A 21,831-nucleotide genomic window follows, 5' to 3' on the forward strand; every position below is an offset into this window, starting at 1 on the left:
GCCTTCATCATCCTCAATTCTTTTTATTGTTGTTGTTTTGCTTTGAAGGACACTATGAAATTCTTACACCACTTAATCCAGGATGATGTCACTATACAGAATGACACTGTCGTCCTGTAAAAACCCCCCCAAAAAACAGCCCATAGGTCATTTGTGCAGAGGTTACAATGACCCATCGTTACGTTTTGTTGCTAGGCGACATCTAGTGGTCGTAGTAATTATGACAAGAGGAGAGAGGAAAGTGTGGCGACGTAGTATAAAGAGAGACAAAGTCCACGTCAGGAGGAGGATGGGTCAACAAAACACAGGAACATGACACAGGAGAGCGCTGCTCGACTCCCATGTGAAACCAGCAGTTTATGTTGTTTCTATTATCCATGAGCGTTTTACAAAGTTAACCACATTTTATCATTGTAACCACGACAACAAAGATTGTCTAATATTGAGGAAGTACATATTTTAACCCAAATCACGATCTTACCCTAAACCTAACCAAGCCAGGACCATCACGGTCCTGTTACACTCGTGTATTTATTGTGGTAACCATGACAACCGAGGTCAGGTAGGCATGCTGCCTGTAGGGGCACTACTTCAGGGTTGTGTCAGGATGTTGAAAAAAACAAAAAAAAAGACCCATATGGTTGTTTAGGTAGGAGGACTTGTGATGAATATATATATGTTGCAGCGTTCGTAATCAATTGAGAACTTGTGGCAGTGATGAACTTGTGAAAAACAAAATATTAGCTGCTTCTCTGTGCTTTCAGTCTTTGCTAACATCTTGCCGATACCTTTAAATGGAGACATTTACACCACTACATGTCAAAAATAACAGTGTCTGTAGGTCAAAATACTGTTTGTGTTCACATAGTAATACACCAGGAAAGGAGTTTCAAACAGCTCTGTCTGGAGACACAAAAGGCAACATATTTCACATAGTACAGTAGAACAGACTTTGGTGCCTAAAATTGGTCAGCTTCCCCTTTCAGATATAAGAGTGATATCAATATTGTCATGTCTAAAATATCAAACTAATCCTTTAACCTAACTCGACTTAGCCTAATACATTATCCACATGTGACACACTTTATCAGAAATACTTTAAAAAGCCTCAACATTCAGTAGGAGAGTTTAAACTTAATTAGAGGAGGAACACTTGGAGCTGCAGTGTAAGCGTTTCCTTTGTATCCACGCTGGAGGTGGATTAGTGATCACGACGGTTGAAAAATCTGTCCGTCGATCAGTCCATCTGTCTGTTCGCATGACAGGATGGGAATCCTCGGCCACACAAGGAGCAGGAAGTGTCTGGGAAACCACTATTTGCTGCGCTGACTCCTCTCCTGATAGATCTGTTCAGTGAATGGTCTGTAAATACAGCAGAACAAACATATAATGGGACAATAAATCAGACACTGGATCGCCGTACCACTCTGTGCCAGGAGCGTGTGTGTGTTGAACCGTGAGACAGTTTGAATATGTACGTGTGTGTATGATAGGAAGATGCCTTGTGTCTCTGAATGTTCCTCCACTCTTTTGCACTTGAATGCACGCACAGTTTTGCACCACTGACCCCCATATCAAACTAACAGCTGCATCAGCAAACAGCAGCTCTGTTGCTGAGGTGTAATTAAGAGAGTTTGGAAAAAAGAGAGAGAAAAAATAATTGACAGGAGCTATATAACAAACAGGGATCAGAGCTTTTGTTGAACAGTTGCCAAGGGGGCTGACATTTCTTGAGCAGGTGGACACCATAAGTCTGAATCACTACAGACATTTGAAAAGTGTGCAGGAGATTTAAAGGGGCCCCATGCAAGAACTGGCCGACTGTTGTATTGATTCTACAAACATACAAATGGCAGCATATTACCTCACCCATCCTAAGAAACATGGAAATGCACTCTTTGGTCCCTTCTCCTCCCTCCCATACCCAGGTACCATAGTTGGACTTGGCATTAGGCATACCAGGACAAATCCTGATGGCTCTCTGTGTGCCTGTCATTTGGGGTGCACATGAGTTTGTGTTCCCTGCATGTCCCGGCACTGGGGTCCCTGGCCGCTCACAGCCACAGACTCAGGTTGAGTCATAAGCAAGCATCTGGAACTGAAAGTCAGTACTGATATTTGCTACATCTCTGTCAACTCAGTGCAAACATGACGAGGACTTTCTCCAGGCGTCTCATTCATACCAGAAATCTGGATAATGCCAGAAGGTTTCACATCCCATATATGATTAAAGCAGGATAACAGGGACTCTGACTCTGGTGTTCAAACATACTCATTTACAGACAATGTCTTGTTGATGACAAAACATGGACTTGAGGTTGCCATAAGTTGAAGTAAATAACTTATAAATATCATTGGCTAAGAATAGATCAGTCCTCACATAGGCACTTGAGGATGTAAAGCTACCAAGTCACCAAAATGGCCAGAGGCAGCCCAGTTTGCTGCCTTTAAGTGTATTCTATGGATTTAATTGTAGATGGGAAGGGTATAAAAATCATTATTTGGTGCCAGCTTTCATCACTCTATCTCACTTTGTATCATGGGGGATTATAAGATAAAAAAGCTTCCATTCACTGCGTGGTTCCTGCATCTATCCCACTGGTGCTTTTACCCATTCAAGTCACTGTGTGTGGTAATATCCAACCGGACACCTTGCTACCCTCGCATAGTTTAACTAAATGAGTTCATTCAGAACCTTTGCCAGAGGCAAAAGATAAATATAGAATATGAATCTTTTCCCAGTCACAGTGTGTGGTAAAATCTGGCAGCTGCCTTTCCTTCAATTCACAGGTTCGGGCTAAATGACACAATTGGGGATCTTGCGCGGCTGGAAACCTAGGCAGTGACATGTACACCTGCGCTCTCATTCACAGCGTGTGTTAATATGTGACCTTTCCAGAAAAGCATGCTTCTTCCACTGCCGAGGCTAAACTCTCTTTTCCTTTTTACGTCTAATGTGACTTTTTTTCTTTTCACTCGTTGGCAAATGAACCCACTCTGAAAGACTCAGCTAGACAAAGGTGGCTGAATCTTACTCCTGCAAACACCAGGTGATTTACGTAGCAGGGTGAGAAGATGTGAATAAAATAACCAAAATAATCTTCCAGGCCAGACGAGGAAGGATAAAACAGGCTCGTCAGATGTAATTTGCTGACTGCTATCCGGCCTGGCAAGCACTAATTTTCCTGTGACTGTGCTTCAGTTTATGTCATAAATGTAGGTCAGTCATCTTATGACCTAATCAATCAGCCAATTTCAAACCATTTGCAACTATTCAGGTGAACATTTTGTTGTGTTTTTATTATGGAGATCTCCGGTGTATTTCGGTACAGCCATGTGCAGTTGTGGTCCATTGGTGTGTCAGTGGTTTGCACATTTGAATCATAATCTGTTTTGCTGCTATATGACAGATTCCTCACACATGTAATGCAAAGGACAGCTGCACAGTTAACACCTATACATACAAACCTGTACTCACCTGCTCTGAAGAAGACGAGACACACACACACACACACACACACACACACACACACACAATGGGCTCAATGTTCCACGCTGAGCTCTGCCTCATTTGTGGCTGGCTTATGGAGTAACAGCATGTTTGTGTATTTCTGTGGGTGTGTGTATTTTGTATGCATGTGTCTGTGGGGACTGATGTGCAGAAGTAGGTCACTCATTTTTTATGTTTTTTAGGTCTTATTTCATAATTGTCATAGACAAGCAGGAGGATGGGATGGAGAAAAAAAAGGCCTTTTAATATGGGAAAGAAAGGAAAAGAAAAATCAAACCACATCTTTTTTAATCCTTCTTTTTTGTCTAGCTCAGCTTTTTGCAGACGTAATGAATGGAGATGACGTTTCAGAGGAAAACATAAGAGAGGAGGAAGAGGGGCGTGAGTAGAAAGGTGCCTTATTATCTCACCCGGGTGTCCTTGTTAACTTGTGTTTGAGTGACATGTCCCAATTAATCTGTGTAGATAGATAACCTGAATACTGACCGTTTCTAGACCACAACAGAATTAAAAATGGACGAGCTCTCGTTTTATTACACAAGAACAGATATTTACTGTATAGTTACTGCTGGGCCATGTATGGCCAATATGAAAAATTTAGGACGTAGTTGAAAACTGTTGAGGAACTGCTGTAAACAACTACTTTGAATGGAAAGTAGCTAAAGCCTTTGATTTACATGTAAACCAAGACATATTGCAATCAGATTAGTAATCTGGCAAATGAAGGCATATACATACATATACAGTAAGTAAATGAACGTGTATTAAATCACATCTGTATATTACACAAATACATGACACTTAAAATGAAAAATATTATTTAGGGTAAGGGTATACTGACACACAGACTTGAGATCTGTAGCAACAGAATGGGACTCATTTCATACCTGATTAGACTGAACTATTTTGGACCTGGCCCAATTTAGGTGTTGTGTTGAGTCTTGGTTACAAGGAACCAAGAGTGCCTGTGAAAACTTCTAGTATGTGGTGAGACAATTGTGTAGCATTATAAGATAGACATGTTTATTATAATAGAGTCAATCAAAACTAGGAGTTCCACACGGAAGGATTTAAGATCCCCTGCTATTTTTTTCAAATGTGCCTGTTTGTGCTGAAAATCTAAATTTTTTAAACTGACAGATGGTCAGAGACAACTTTGCTTTCACGCTACATATGTTGTCATTTGTAACCCTTACTAGACTTACCCCTCAAATCTTAACGCCACCTTGTAAGCCACAGCCACTATGGCAGTCAGGACAAGTCCAACAGGAGAGGCACCACTGGAGACAGAGGGAGAAAGAAAAAAAAAATAAGAGATGAAGGCAGATGGGTTGGGTCATATATTTTGTGAGGAGCACAGTATGTACTGAATATGTAGACCACTACACAGTGGAGAGCCCAATTCAGGCCAGTCATTCTGTCTCAAACTGATGTGAAGTGTGTAATGGCGGTGAGCAAGCCAGGTAGAGAAATAGTTGAAAAGGGGGCAACAGAACAAAAGCACTTGGATTCAAATTAAAAATCTGTCTTTTTGTACCAACTATTTTTTTCCACGCCTTCAAAATATTACAGATAATAAATAAAATGCAAATCTGATGTGAATTTGATCTGGGTTGAATCAAATTATTAACTTGCTGAATCCCAGATAAGCGCAAAGAAGAGTGAAACCTGTTTGATAATATCGTCAGTGATAAATAAATCAGATATATTTCAAGAAAATAAATAATTTTAAAAGACCCCTTTAAAAATACCAATGGAATTTCAAAATGGTTTACCCTGTAGTTCATCCTTGTGGAGGAAAATAAACACATGACATACTGGCCTACATACTGTATATTTGATCAGAATGTGGCACAGTAACACAGATTTATTTTATCAAGGAAAATAACAGCATAAAAAAAGACACACAGACTTGCACACAGACCTGCATGATGGAGATAATGCAGTTGGCATCATTAGGGTAAAAAAAAAACTGCAATTGCTGGACTAAAAGCCATCTCATGTAGTGCAGCAGTGTGAGTAACAAAGAGCTTTTATCTGATGTCACTGTAGATACATGTTACATGTTCGGTGTACTCTGTGGGTGAATCTCTTGCGACATCACCTTTTGAAACTCACTATTGCAATATTTGTCATTAAGGTAAATAAATAAGCATAATCAAATCTGTCAGAGCAGCAACACATTGTGGGGCATCTAAAGAAGACTTACTGATGAGGCTTATAAAACTGTCCACCCTGACCTACTTCAGAGTAACGGAGGCACCAGTACACAGAGAAAGAAGTCAAGTCAAGTTCAGTGCTTTTCTGGATTTTTCTTTAAGGTCAATTACAAAACAACAAAAATATACAAATATATAAAGGCAAGACCACCACAAAGGATTTTGTGTTATTCCAACAATAAACATTTGAAGACCAACTTGTACTGTGAGTGTTGTACTTAATCAATGCTCTAGGTTTCATGCAAATGATGCTTTGAAACATCAAGCATTCAGAGAAAAAGTAGATGTTTTGAGCAGTGCCATGAGAAAAGCTTTTTAGCTGTAGCTTGTGGGTTTAGCCACATATCTTCGAGGACGGCAATGTTGGTCAGTGCACTACTTTCAGTCCAGACTGGTCCACTCAACAAATATCAGATAGATGATTCATCCTGTGATGAACATGAATGTGTGTGCCAAATACCATGGTAATCCATCGAACAGCTGTTGGCGCACATGTACTCACAACCACTCACGTGAACCTGGTGGCTCTAGAAGGAATGTCCGGGGATCACCAAATCATCAGGGGTACATCATGTGGGGACCATGAATCTCTGTGCAAAATGTTCACCCATTAGATAGTGAGATATTCTGCAAACTGGTGGTGCTAGATGAAGCGTTAGAGGATTACCAAAGGCATTAGGATTCTTCCTCTGGGGGCCATGACTATCGAATTGCCATTCCTGGAGCCATGCCACTAAGAAACTAGTTCAGTTTCTGTATAATTTTTCCAGACATTAATTAATGGGGAATGCCAACTCTTAGACAATCTCCAAAAAAAAAAAACAAAACAGTTTGTTCAAACTCCAAAACTACCTGCAAGACACCACTCGGAATAAGAGGTAAAATTTGTTAGTCTACAACTGTAATAGCCGGATGTTAAATCACACTGACTTCATGTTCACAGTTGGAATGCAGTGACTATATTTTTGCTTCGCTCCCTTCAGAACGCATAAACCAGGTCGAGACATGCGATGAGCGATGAAAGGTTTTGCTCTACCTGTGGTTTCCGAAAATCACTTCTTTCAATTCTTTTAACTGCCTTTGACCTTTGTGGAGATCGCAGGGGCCACATAAAAATAGAACTGCAGCGCGGGCACCCACTGGGAGCTTTCTTAACTTAACATTCGAGGTCAGTACTTTTTCTTAGAAATGATCAAGAAAAAGAAATCTAAAAAAAAAAAAATCCTTGCTTTTGGATTCTGACACCACATTGATTTTATATTTGATCAGTTTTTACATTTTGACTCTAACATATAGTTCAAACGTTCCCCCAACAGCACTACTTTCCATAGGTCACTGTGCTGGATGTTCCCTCCTGCACATCTTTCAACATTAGTCTCCCATCCATTTCAGCCCACGATCTGTTGATGACAGGAAGATGGGAGCAAAATTGTTGAGTCCTTGAACAGCTCTCTCGTGACTTTAGACTTCTGTGTCAGGTCCGTAACAGGTGTGATTACATTTGATTCACAGCTTTCGTTGACTTCAACCCTGTCACGCAACACTGGCCTCGGTGAGACCCGGTGATTGTGACACATAAATCTTACATGATGATGAGTCAGAGTGTGTGCGGTCATCTATATTTACCACTGACCCATATTACAAACTGTCATAATTACAAATGACAGAACTAAAATTGGTCAGGCTGTCGGCTGACTTGCTTGTGTCAAATTGGAACATTGTCCTCATTCAACACAGCACCTCTCTTCTTCTTCTCTTCTTCTTCTGATCCAATTTGTCCTTTCTTTACGGTAATTAATGACACACATCTTTTTGTATGTTATCCTGTTGGTTTCGTCTACACGCTGTGGATTTTTCACTGTTATAAAATATATGCTCACAATATGATCTACAGAGAGAACATCTGTCAGCGTGGTGCTACTTTCTGAATAAACAAATGCTGATATTACACTAGTGATATTATTTTCCATCCTGTGCATCTGTCTAGCTCGCACACGTCTGTAATTCTCAGTCTGCATGCCCTTATCTGAATCTGAAGGGAAATCTGTCTATGCACATGAATATGTGCGTTTGTATCTCTCTGTTAGTGCTATCTGTATGACTCAGGCTGCAGTCGCTAGTATTGCATTTGGACAAAGACATTGAGACATTAATTCGCTCACTTAGTCAGTGTTTAGCTTTTTGGGCATTAAATCACAGTATGTGCTGACGGACCCGGGGCCAAGAGTTAGCGCCCTCCCCGATCAAGAATGTATGTAAAGATTCAAAGTTTGACAACAAGAGGTTTTAGTTTTCACATATAGTCACAGAAAACGCCACGTGACATGAACAGGACGTCACTGACATGTAGGTAGACAGGAAACAATATAAAAATGTAATATGACGATTGTTATTATTGTTATCAGTATTATCGTGTAAAATGTTTCATCATGGAAACCACAAATAAATAATTAGCAGCACCTTTTGTTTGCATTTTAACATTAAAAATAATGTCATGTCCAACACGTCTTTATCTTCAGACGCCGGTGACCCATTTTTACATCATGTTACAAAATCTGACAAAACACATTTCATTCATGAGACACATGACTTTAGCTTAAGCTTTTTAAGTTGAAAGGTGCCTGATCTTTGTAGACTGCATTACAGGCAAAGCACACTTCTCTCCACGATGTCTTCTATAAGCTCGTACTACAACACTTCAGACTGAGCGAGAGACGCTTCCCCGCTGAAACTGGGCTAATAACATGCATTCGAACTCATGTGTCAGGCAACAGACAGGCCGCATGTGCTGTTAGCGGCGAGCGTGCTGTGACTCACTGTCGTCTGTATTCTTCTTAACACTCCCTCAACCTTCAGATGATACCTAACCTGCTCTCTGGGAAAATCAATGTCACAAGATTACCAACACACACACACACACACACACACACACACAGACACACACACACACACAGACACAGACACACACAAACGATAAGAGGGAATGACGGATTTCTACCCACGTGTGTGAAATAGTAAAATAGTAGCATCACCAGTAATTAATTAATCATTGTTATAAGTGGTTGAAGCTTTTAAAAATAATTTCATTAAGTTAATAACCATGACACCAGATCACAGGAGAGACTTGGTTTAAAAGGGAAAGAGTTTATAATTAGAGACACTCATTGCTCTGAGACTATACTTTTAATAACATTTGTGACTGTTTTAATTAGTGTGGTGATCCGTGTGTGTGTGTGTGTGTGTGTGTGTGTGTGTGTGTGTGTGTGTGTGTGTGTGTGTGTGTGATGGTTGTTCTGCAGTTGAAAAGTTGTTCTGTTGTGATCTTGTGGATGTGTAATTTGTTCTAAAATCTTGATCTGGATGAGATTTTTCTGATTAAATATTGCTTAACCAAGGAGTGGCTATGTAGCAAAATGTACAAATAGCTCCTTTCATCAGCAGTTCTTTATTTGTGTATGATGTAAAATGAACACGCAGTAATGCATCAGCAATAAAAAACCATTAATACTGTATGAATGATGATGACACGGATTGGGGTCATTCTGAGTACCTTTACTTCTGATACTTGTTCACTCTTACACACTCTACATGCAGATACTTCCTCTCCATACTATGATTTTAATGCAGGACTGTGGTATTCACCAGCTGGACTTTGGCATTCATTTGGAGTCTCGTTTCCGGCCACCTGATGAATGTAAGTGCAAAAATCACTCCTCTCCCTCTAGCTCTGTTTGAGGTAAATATCCGGCTCTTTAGCTGCTAAATGCTTCACTGTGTTCACCAGCGAGTTGCTAACTGTCTGCTAGCTGTTTGGACCTGGATAGCTAGTGTATGCACTGGGGTTATCTTCTTACATACAGTATTTTTCCCGCTGAAATCAGCTGCCTGCTGTGCCTGCATACGAGTTCGACGAGAGATGCGAGACTGAACCGACAAACAAATCGTCTGACCGAGACAAACGTAACATTAGTTAATGACGTTACACCAGCAGTAGCAGCACCACAGGTGATCAATTCCACTCAGACCGCTGTTAACTCAACAGGCGCTCAGATTTCAAGCACTCATAACAAGCAAGATGGTAAATCCTCTGCGTTGTGACTGTTTCCTCTGAAAGTAAATACAAAGCTCATGGAGTTAAGGGCGAAGGCTGGAGGAGGGGAGTCGGGGTGGAGTGGAAAAGATGGAAACCACTGTACCACCGCTGCGTAGAAGATCCAAATACATCCACTTATGCGCTTCCCGGCCTGATTAGAGAGCACAGGGGAAAATAAAGAAGCAGGTGTCATGTTTTGCAAGAAATTTCAACTCAAAGGCGAGAATGCTGTATAATTTACTCCAAGACTAATTGGAATAACCTTTGAACGAATGACGGCCATGGGGAGCAGGTAACGTTCTCTGCGGTCTAACGTATAGCTGGGAGATGACGGCTGCTTCTAATTTATTATGAAAACACTGACATATACTGCGGGTTTACATACGTGAGCAACAAGGACTCAGGGCAGGTACAGCTGCAGAGCGATCAACTGAGTCAGTCTTAACGACAGAGAAATCCACAGTCAACTTTCCATTTGAGTGAGAAGCACTTTAAGCCCAGCAATTATCCTACTGATGGCAGAGAATTAGTGTTGGGTGAAGCCGTGCACTTAGACAGAAGGTTAGAGGGACGTGTGGAGGTGGTGGAGAAGGATGCTGAGACAGAGGGGAATCTCACATGTGAGAGTTTTCATGTGGTTTTTTTTTGTTGCTAAATTAGTTTAAAAAATGTAGAAACAGACTATTTCAAATGTTGTTTTACCCTGTTTCATCACAAATACGGAAAGCTCCAAACACCTGTAACACCGCTCCATCCCGGGCTTCACCTTGGATGTGCGATTAACGGGTTATTTAACGAGTCAGATGTGATAGAAAAGTGAAATGCCAAATGCGTAGCGTCAAGCTGTGTATCATACATTGCAGGAAATGCCTGTCATCTGGTTGTTGTTCATAACCGGAAAAACAGAAAACGGATATTTATATGTCTATTTATATGTCTATCTGTTGTTGGCTATTTCTATCCTTCATCTGTTTCTTTACCAATATTACAATATAAAGGTGAACGTGTCATAACATGGTGTTCATTCCAATTTCAGTTTTTGATTTTAAATTTTATTTGCAAAAATTTCTACAAACATGTTTTCACTTTGTGGGTTCTGGATTCTTGAGTGTACGCTGATGCAACAGGAGAAAAGGGAATGTGTACAAGGCCACTTGTCTGCAATGTTGACGTTGAAGCACATCTGGCGCAGCACTCCAGCAGCGGGGGTCACAAAACTAAAAACAGGTTTCAACAACGTTGGATCCAACTGTTGAAACAACCAGAAGGCCTGAGGCACATGACCTGAGGGGTCTGATAATCACATCTGACAGTCACGGCAGAGATGTGTGCAACAACCACATGTTGCCTCCACAACAACTCTTTTAATGTTGCGCTCTTTTAATGTCTCCTCTGAGATGATGACTCTCTTCTATAAAAGTTTTATTGAATCAGTTTTAATGCTCTGCGTTGTTGCCTGGATGGTAATCAGACTCTGGGCAACAGAAACAGGCTCGGTCGCCTCATCAAAGTGGCAAATGAGATTTCAGGGAGGGGTCAGGCCCTTCTTACAGACCTCTTTATAACAGGCAGGTGGTCTGAAAAGCTACATCCCTTCTGGATGGCGATCCTGTTGTTAGATGGCAGATAGTATTTCATTGTTGTTTAGAGATCGCTTGTTTACACAGACTGTGTACTGTGTCTTTTGCACTTTGACTTTTGACCTTGATGAATGAACTTTTACTCTGGCCATTATCATGCCCTACATTTCTGATGATGTCCATAAGTGCTGGTACTATGTGTATCCTTGCATGTGTGTTCATGTAGAGCCTGGCTCCAAATAAATTTTCCTGTAAGGGACAATAAAGAAACTTTGAACTTTGAGGTTTGAGCACAGATCTGTGGAGCATTGTAGACTGAAAGAACATTTTTAAATTTTATTCTAAAAGTTTCCATAAGTGGAATCAGAGACTGGCGCAAACGCAATCAAGTTTGGACCACGGGAGCTATGCTGTGAATATATGCTTTGTTCGTGTCTTACTTGCATAGTCCCTGTGCTGTTGCACTCTCCACGTACTGTATACACACTGTAGTATCAGCCACAGCTGAATAGCAGCAATGTGCTTTTGCCTGGAGCAGAGAGTGATCTTTTTAAAAGGCAGTGTTGTTGTTCTCTCTCGCTCAAAGATGCGGCTCCATCCCGCAAGCTCAACACATGATAATGGTCCATGATATAACTGAAGGGCAGCATTCAGCACGCTGTTCATCACTCTGGCAATGTTATGGTGATAAGATAAATGAACTGCCCCACTGTGGACTGGGCTGCAGGGGTTTTTTACACAAAGTGTGAGAAAAAAGAGCAAACAAACAGGGGGCAAGTGGTTTCAGTAGCTGAATACAGCTTCATTATAAGTGGCAGAGGCGACTATTGATGTGCAGTATTTATTCTGCATGCCATCACTTGAGGGGTTAAGAGAAAATGATTAAGAGGCAAATGCAAAAATACATCATGAGCTCAGTTTTACCTGCACAACAATGTCGACTCTCTTCTTTGACTCGACTCTCTGTTCTGTATTAAAACGACATGACACAATGAACCCTTCTTGTTTGGCTACGATGTTAACAGACGGTTGCTCTTCTACTGTCGCGTTTGCAGCACTCAGTTGTCTTTGTACGTATTCTTTGAAATGGAACTGTAACCTGTAACTGCAGGAATGTATATTGTGTCAGTCGCATGCGAATGCATCTTGCTTTCCTGTGCGTGTGCAGGCGGAAAAAATAAAATGAGGACCATCATGTAAAAACTTTGCTCCGTAGCACTAATAGTGGTCAATAACTCCACAGGGTACCTTTAATTTTCCTATTGGGGATTCACCTAAAAAGACTATTTCACTCAATGTAAAGGAGCCAGGAGATTTCAGACGTCTTTTTCATGCAATTAGATTTTTGATGTTGTTGTTTTGGATGTAAGAATATGGATATGTAACTTCTGGTTCATTCTTTCGAGCAACCTGAGTTTTACGTTGATATTGCACGAAACCTCTGGACATTATATTTATGTGCTATATCTTGTAGAGGACTGTAATACTTGCGTGAAGGACACTTTTGTACAAATATTTATTGACGGATGTTTTTATTAACTCACCTATTCAATTTATCTTCCACTTCACATGGGATAAGGCGATTGGCTGCTGACTCAGCCACTCCTATTTAAGGTGGCTCCTTTTTGTTGGAGAATCATTTGCCTGATGAAGGTCCAGGACTGAAACATTGCAATAATTGCCCCTTTGGATCCACTAATTCTGTTCCTGCGCACCTGCCCCGCAAAATTTTCTCCTGCATTTTATATTTGTCTGTAGATTTTAAGATACCAAGATATTCATTCAACTAAATACAGCACTGACAGTTTGGAAAACAGGCGACTGCTACTCATGTTTGGTGCCACAGTCCTTTTTCTGCAGTGGTGCTCCATGCAAAACCACATGATATATGACCACAACAAGGAACAGCATCATGCATCATTTCTAGCTCCAGTCTTATTTATTTAGCAGCACGAGTCCAGCTCGTGCTCATGTATTAGTCTAAGTGCATTTGCTAATGTGTGTCAGCTAATCTCTCTTCCAGGTCGCAGAGAGAGGCCAGTAAGTGGCCTAATGTGTGGGACATAAACGGGCTGACACATGTAGGGGATCGGAGGAGGGTGAGGGGCGTGTGTGTGTGTGTGTGTGTGTGTGTGTGTGTGTGTGTGTGTGTGTGTGTGTGTGTGTGTGGAGGTTTTTCTCCCCTCCTCATGTTCCTCAGTTCTAAATGCAAGCAGACTGCTGTTTGTGTGTCTGAGGATGTGAGATCCTTCAGAATCACTCAAGTGTCCTCAGACACAGTGAAGAATGTCTTCGAGGGCTTTAAGGCATTTGCATAACGGTTAATGTACCTGAAGTACGACAGATGAAAGAAAATAAGAATAATCACCAAGTTCACTGTTGTCACAGCAACCACCATCACAGCAATAAAATGATCAATGATAAGAAAGCGCCTTCAATCAGACTATTTCTTCACAAGCCAGTGAGTATGTGATATTCTGTTCAGGATGATTCAGTCATATTTCTGAAAATGGTGATTCTGGGAAGATTTTCTTTCACTTTTAACATAATTTGTTTTCTTTCCATTTCAAGCTGTTGCAGACTGAAACTGGGCCACTGTGTATTAAGACTCCTGCAGCCCAGAACCTTTTCTTTTGACTAAATCCTGGTTCACCCCAGACTGGTAAACATGTTGCTGTTTTGCTGTGTAATACAGTGACTCAACGCACTGCAGCTTAACAACACACATGCAAAGACACAAACGCGCTGCAAATTCATGCAACACAACAGAAGTGGGAAGGTTGTGTACAGTAGGTTTATCACAGAAACCCGTTACAAACAGTGAAATTGTGGGTCAGAAAACCAAAAGACTCGACACTAAAAGCTCCGTAGAACTGACTGGAACTGCAGAATCACTGATAATTCTCTGAGTTATCATCACACACTTCACAAACCAGCAGTCATGTGATCCAAGGTTAAAACGAGAAACATTGCTTCAAGCTGCTTTAAGTCAGCATGGATGAGAAGTCCTGAAGAGATCTCCTCCGTGGCGCAATACGGTTGAAAGCTCCAGAACAAGCGAGTAAGTGGACCTTGAAATGACAGCGTTTAATTTAGCTGGAAATGCATTCAAAATGATATTAAGGCTTTAAAGGACAATTGACATGGTTGAATTTTCATCATTAAGCACTGTAGAAATCTGCCCTGTCCCCACACACACACACACACACACACACACACACACACACACACACACACACACACACACACACACACCACAGACCTATATTCAGAGATTGTATTTATTTTACTGTAGATTCTTAAGGCAGCAACACAAAGGGACAAAGGAATGAAGAGTGAAGACAGCAGACAGGTGGAGGCAGAGGATGCTTCTGTATCTCCAAAGACTCGAACAACAAGCAGGTCGGAGAAAAATGGAGGTAACTGGAGGGAAACAGGTGAGGGTGAGTGAGAGAGAGCGAGAGAGAGAGAGAGAGATGCAGAGAGAATAGGGCTGGGACAAAGGAGGTACTGGGGCTGACAGTGAATCAAATTCAAAGCGGAGAGAAAATGGGGCAAAATTGGTCACAACCAAAAGGACTATAAAGAGAGAGAGAGAGAGAGAGAGTATAATTAGGAATGGAGTCCACGTAGCTCAGTGTGAGGAAGAATGGGGGGCTAATAGCTTTTATCGGCGGATGGGCTCGTCAACCCTGGAGCGCTCGCCTAGCAACGACGCACCCTGGGCTCCCAGCGATGTGGTCATACAGTTGTCATAGAGATGAGGCACACACGTAAAAGTTTTTACCTCCCCACCTCTTTGGGAGAGGAAAATGATTTTTCGACTTGGAAGCGGTATTTTCCATTCGCAGGTCACAGCTTGTTATCGATGCTGCTTTTTCTGCATGTCTTCACTTTACGTGTGAACAGCTGTTCGAGTAACGGTTCCTGACGTACCAGGTAAAAATAACTCGTCGTTATGATTCATCAGAGCCAATCTCAGACCTCTGTGGAGACTTTCTGAATTTGAATTACACCGTCTCTGACCAAAAATACACTCAATACTTACATGAGTGCCAGGCCGAGGTAGTTGGCAGTGCTGCCCCAGTACATCGGGTTCTCTGTGATGTTGAAGGGAAAACCCGACACCTTCTCATCCATCAGGATGCCAAAGTAATCACCTGGAAAAACACACACACACACACACAGACACACACAGCGGGTTAACGCTGGACCGGGTTCAGATGAGAGAATCTTGGCTGTTTGTTTGATACAAACACATTTCATAACTAAAATCTGTCCAACGTCTGTACGCGCTTTTTCCTGCTCAGTGTCACATGAGGCTGGAGAGTATCCCAGCATGCACTTGGCGAGAAGCAGGGGAACATAGCTCCATATATGCCGCCAGGTTAGCAACCAGTTCAGGTGGGATTGGTGGACCGTTTCACACTGTTGCCATGGTTTTCCCCATTGTCATCGACCATGATGCCAAGTTTTAAACTCAGACCAGACAGATTTCAGTCCGCTTGACATTCTACAATCACTTTTGACACGTTTCTGACAAAACAGCGGGAGACACTGAAGTCAGACTGGTGATGCGCTGTGAGGGAACACGACCTTGGCACCGCACGGCCTTGTTAATGCTGCACTGTCTGGCTGCTCCACCATCACCAGGCTGTTACTGATGTCAACTGCATGACCTCATGTGAAAACTCTGGAGTGCAGGTTTGATTATTGTAGCAAGAAATGAGCGAGGAAATATCGATTCTTCTCACTTTTATAATACGTTATAATGGTGTTTTTGTATGTTCTTTCATTTTTTCAAAAAGAGGATAACAGTTTGTGGACGCAGTTTTTGACGCAGTGCCAACGGTTGAAGCCCGTGGATGGGTGTTTCCCGCGGCCGGGGCTGACAAACATTTCGAGAACAAGTGTGGTGTGTTGCCAAGAGACCCGCTGTCCCCTTCAGTGGTGTGCTATTACCTGGAAAAAAAAAAAGATCATAACATGAGTGTATTAGGGACAACACGATACAGTGCTGCCATGTGTGGTAACAGACGTTCCCATCCAAACGTAGCACAAATTCTGGCCAAATTTCAAGGCACTCAACAAAGAAAGGTGTTATTAGGATTGGTTAGTTGACATGAACAGCCCGTGGTGGTATTTTCCAGTTGGGGGGGGGGGGGGGTTAAACCATTGCAGAAGAAGAAGCATTAGGATGAGGTCATTAAAACAGCGCCAGTAAAACCTCAAACTGCTGTCCCCCAGCTTAGCTGTGTGTTTGGCCAAAAGATCGTCAGCTGGTAAAACTATATGGGGGAGTTCTCGCTGCCAATTTGTTCTTTTTGAAAGTTATAATTTTTCACCAAATAAATACACAAGTCAAAACAAACATTTCTTAGCAAAACATTCATTTTAAGTTTGACAAAATTTAATCTGAACATATTTCTTTGATACCACAAGTTGAACAAGCATCAGATGTCAAACGAGTGTGTGTGTGTGTTTTCCTGTGCAGTGTCCACGGAGGTCTTTGGCCTATAACCGAGTTGGGTGCGGCTGAACTAGGACACTTGCTTACTGTAACCTGAGCACTTACCACGGCTCGCTGTGTAATAAGTTCCCCCAGATATTGTGCGCGCACAAACGCATAGACACACAAACGCAGGCATAATGTGACCCATTTTACTTATAAGAGGACATGAACATTCAAATACTTCCCTTGTACCTCCGTCGTCCGTCCGTCCACCCACACACACACACACACACACACACACACACACACACACACACACACACAAACACACAGGCTTCCAGTAGGTAAAATCCACCTGCTGAGTTACACATGTGGTGCTGCTGGCCCTGTTTTCTGTCGAAGAGAAGCCGTTAATGTCCAGGTTATATAGCGATTTTCATTATGTGTGCTCATTTAAACGCCACAATAAAAAAAAAAAAAGAAAAGATTATATAAACAAATGTGTTTGGTTTTTTTTGAATAGAGAACCAGCTGCCCTGCAGAACAATACACTAACCCCATTTTTTTTCCCCCCAAAGTGACCGTTTACCCATTCAGACTTGAAAGCCAAGCAGAACATTTTATTCCCCCCCCCCCGTGTCACTGTTGTTTCATTGTGGTTATGAAAACAGTAGTAGCGTGGCATCCTACAAGTCAGAGAAGCGGGTCTGTGATTAGCAGGTTGTGATCGGTGTTCGGCCGCCACATTCAGACTACGGGTAATTTGATTGTGTTGATCTTTGTTTCCGCCCCTGTGCCATCAATTTGAAATCACCAGGTCACGGTGACTCAAGGAGATATATATAGAACAAATAAGACACATCAACCCCCCCCCTCCACCACACACCGGCACACACCAGCACTCCAACCCGGAGTTAGCTGAACGAAATAAGTAATAAGCGACATATTGGAGATGACTAATGAGAAAAGCAAAGGTTATGCAGTGTGGTTTTAGGGAGCTACAGTATATCAGAGGAATATGGGGAATTATCTCATCCCTCAGCTGAGGTATTTACCATTTTTTATTCAATCCCTGACCTTTTTGTTGAGCTGATATCATTATATAACTGCCGTTTCCTCCCCTGTAGCACTTAGAGGAGTATAATGCGTCAGTGCCGTTAAAACATACATTTACTGGAGGTTCAATCCAACATTTTAGCCGAATAGCAGAGCTTGTAATTAATTTTGCACTTCATTGTTTTCGAGAGGCATGCAGGACGTTTCTGCATCAAATACTAATTAGCGGCAGGACGTGAATTCATTCAGCCACGGCGTCACCATCAGTGATGCCTAATTAAGCCAAACTTGGAGACAAAGTCCTAAAATGCTGCGGATGAAATTGTAAAAACTGATGCTGATGAAGACCATGTGATATGGTTGAATGCTCTGGAAAAAGCTATTAAGTGGTCCTTGCGATGGGAAGGAAAAAAAGTATTTTATCCAAGGTAAAGAATGAACTTTGATGCTGAAAAAAATACTGATAATTTTGCTAGTACTAGTATATAATTATTATAAAAATCAAAGGGTTTATCCCCTTGGAAGCATGAATGTGTCTTGCGGTTGATACTTTAAATGTGCGCCACCTGCAGGCAAAGAGTGGCAACTACAGTGTACTTTTTTTTATTTCTGCTGTTGGTGTCTGTTTGTAGTTGTGTGGTTTAACATTTTTTCCCCTTTTAGCTAAAATAAAACTATAAATAAAACTGGATCGTCCGTCTCACTATACTGTTGTTCATAGTAAACACATTAAAACAGACATAAAAAGCCACAGGTTTAAAATATGACATGTTGCCCTCAAACCAAGACTTAACATTAAGCGTTTTCAGGCCAACATAAGTCGCACATTTAGTTAACTACAAAAACTACAGCTGTATTAATATCTTAATAACAACTCAATGACAGAACAGAACCCACTGCTCATTTTCCTTATAGTTTCTGTTCATTTAGCCTCAGCAGCACAGACACTTGATGTTTCTCATTGGACAAATAAATATCACATCCTATAGGTAGCAGCCGAACTGACCTAGTTAAGCTTGCAAGCGGGTATGAAGTGGGTATAGAGCGATTATTTTGTTCTGGGCATCCAGCTTTTTGAAGCAGTGTGTGTACTAAAGAGAGATTGCATTCTCATAAATAACTGAATGCATATAATTATCTCCGCTGTGCTGTAAAGAAATGTTTCCGTCTGGGGATAATTCATGCATTACTTGGGCTATTCAGGCAGTTTGTCCTCAATTCCATCTCACCGATGTTACGGCAGCACTGTTGCTCTGTGTTCTGACCCCGTGTTGCCATATCACCAAGGAACCTGCCGACTGGCCGATGCCGGCAGAACCTGGTTTCCGGTGCTTCTCATTAGTCACACTGTCGTCCTTGAGCAAAAACTTTACTTATGTTTTGTGCTTTACAGACTTTGGAGAATGAGACATGCCAACAGTCTCTTGTTATTGGTCTGCTCAATCTGCATGTAAAGTAGACTCCTGTTCATTAACATACGCACCGACTCCGGCCAACTCCTGTCACCTTCTGCTGCTCCGGCTGCCTCCCCACTCTGTTGTCACATGTGCTGGACTGAGGGCACTTCAATACAGTGATGAACAAAGATGATGCAGGAGCTGAGACACAGTCTGGATCTCGTAGATGACTCACTGAAGTGACTGACCCAGAAACAAGATACCAGCACTCGCCCAAATCATCACAATGGCGATTATCATACTTGTGGTCATTTGGATCGACGCCTGGAACGGCACAACAACGGAAAAAGAAACATGTTTGTCTCAGAAGCAGATGGGAAGATATTTGAATGTGCCGTCGCCTGCATGGAAATGAGCACGGCTGTGTAAATTGGCGCAAACATGTTCACGTGTCTTTCCTCATGTGAGGATACTTACACGCCCTTGTTAGGAAACAGCACGTGTGCACATGTCCCCCCCCCGAGTCAAAGAAGTCCAATCCAAAGATCTTGTACATTTAGTTCAAAGTAAATATTATAAATAGTGTGGAGAAATATAAATATAGGAATTAATAAAATAAAAAGACAAGGGGCCGTATCTGACACCTGGTGCAAAGTGGTGCAACACAAAACGCAAGTGTCTGTCTGGCACTGTGGCACCTTGACCAAAAGCGCCACCGTCAGCGGGCTAACATGCTCACAATGAACATAACATTTACCCGGTATAACGTTAACATGTTCGCTATCTTATTCTGGAGGCGTTAGCGTGATGACATTCGCCAATTAGCATTATACAACGTACAGCTGAGGCTGATGGGAATGTCACATTTGGCTCATGAAGTATCGGAGGAATTACGTTTCGAACCAGATGATGGATGAAAAGTCAGGGGATCGATGACAGAAGGATTCATCCTCTGGGGACCATGAGTAGCTTCACAAAAAACTGAATGGCAATCAAGCCAATAGTTGTTGTTGTTGCTTTCATTTACTTTACTTGTTCATAAATGTGAAATAAAGAGGAAAATGATTTTGGATTTGGTGTTTGTGTGTGTGTGTGTGTGTGTGTGTGTGTGTGTGTGTGTGGGGTCCTGGAAAGAAGAGTGATTGTAATGTAGGTGCGTACAGTTTACTGAATGATTCAATAAAAATATTCCAGAAAGAAATATTAGTGCTTTCGGGGGAATGAGCATGTTGCACTTTTTGTTTAATTAGTTCCTTCTAGTGTTGATTGGAACTGAAGGTCAGTGGAACATCATGTTGACTGCAGGTTGCTCTGGATAAGATCATCAGCTAAATTTAATATGCTGTAAATACTCTCACAGCATCAAGTGCTATTTATTGAAGACTCTTATTAATGAATGCACACAGATAAATTTGCCAGTGTCGATGTGACGAGTAATTACTTCATTTGCTTGAAAGAACACGTTTTTAAAGGAAGCAATCTCTCTCCATTTATATGGCAGAGTCTGAGTCAGTTGAATCCCAACTCTCATACATTAATAATACACAAACATGAACACATGACTGTGGTATTCGAGAGCATTACAGTGTTTCTGGTCACTTTGTTTTCAATATAACTTGATACTTATACAGTTCAACAATTAGTGGCGATCAACAAAAAACATAAAATTGTTGCTCAAATTATTTCTGAAGTTCCTTGAGTTAATTTTTACAAAATCACCAAATAATCGTTGATCAATCTACTCTTTGAGAATCTGCAAAGACATTAGATAGATATGTCCTGGACACCCACCTAGGAAGGTTCCAGTGAATCCCAGAGCGAGGAAGCTGCTGACCACCAGTAAGGTTCCCAGCACCATGAGAGCTACCCCAGTGTAGAAGACGCCCGTCCCGTCCATCACGTCCCACCTGGCTTGTGCCTTCATTGCCACTGTCACACTGCAGAAAACAAAGACAAAAAAAGAACCGTAAACACCTTCGTATAACCCCAACTGTAACCTGTAGATGCTCCGGACCTCGAGCAATGTTTGATGTACTGCATGGACCCAAGTCACAGACCTTTGCTGTGGATTTAAGTGGTGACATCATCCACACAAGAGGAAAAGCGAGGTTCGCATCACAAGGGCACTCATTCGCTGACTCACTCACTGGGTTCACTTTTTGCAGATCAGAGCTAAAGCAAGTCTGAGACCTTTAACTAGGATTACACTGATAAAAAATAAGCCAAACAGGAAGTGTCTATGCGTCACACTTTTGGTAGCCATCAAAATTTGCCATTGCAAACACAATGAAGCATTTCATTTTCATGTCTTTTGAAAACCAACTGTCTCTCAAACTCTCGCACCATCGCTTCTAATGCATCAACTGCATGTGTGTGTGAATATAAAGCGAGTCCTTGTTAAGAGACAGAGCTTTTAACTTTCCCTGACGTCACTCTCCACCGTGGCCCCAGCTCACAGATGATGTGAAAGCCATGAATTGTGTAAGCGTGGTCATACAGTAGAAGCATTTTCCTTCTGTATCC

General features: G+C 41.7%; 1 protein-coding gene across 1 annotated transcript in view; it reads right to left on the reverse strand.

Annotated features, from left to right (window-relative positions):
- Positions 1-311: 311 nt before the first annotated feature.
- The window catches only part of pemt (phosphatidylethanolamine N-methyltransferase), a 52,484-nt gene continuing 30,964 nt past the window's right edge, over positions 312-21,831 (reverse strand). Inside the window, exons 4-7 of the mRNA XM_022743072.1 lie at positions 21,100-21,245; positions 15,452-15,563; positions 4,717-4,791; positions 312-1,362 (exon numbers count right to left, since the gene is read on the reverse strand). Coding sequence (XP_022598793.1) covers positions 1,314-1,362; positions 4,717-4,791; positions 15,452-15,563; positions 21,100-21,245 — 382 coding nt within the window. The 3' untranslated portion in view covers positions 312-1,313. The remainder of the gene's footprint in view (positions 1,363-4,716; positions 4,792-15,451; positions 15,564-21,099; positions 21,246-21,831) is intronic.

Source organism: Seriola dumerili, unplaced genomic scaffold (genome assembly GCF_002260705.1).
Source record: "Seriola dumerili isolate Sdu_G_001 unplaced genomic scaffold, Sdu_1.0 BDQW01000068.1, whole genome shotgun sequence".
NCBI classification, from domain to species: domain Eukaryota; kingdom Metazoa; phylum Chordata; class Actinopteri; order Carangiformes; family Carangidae; genus Seriola; species Seriola dumerili.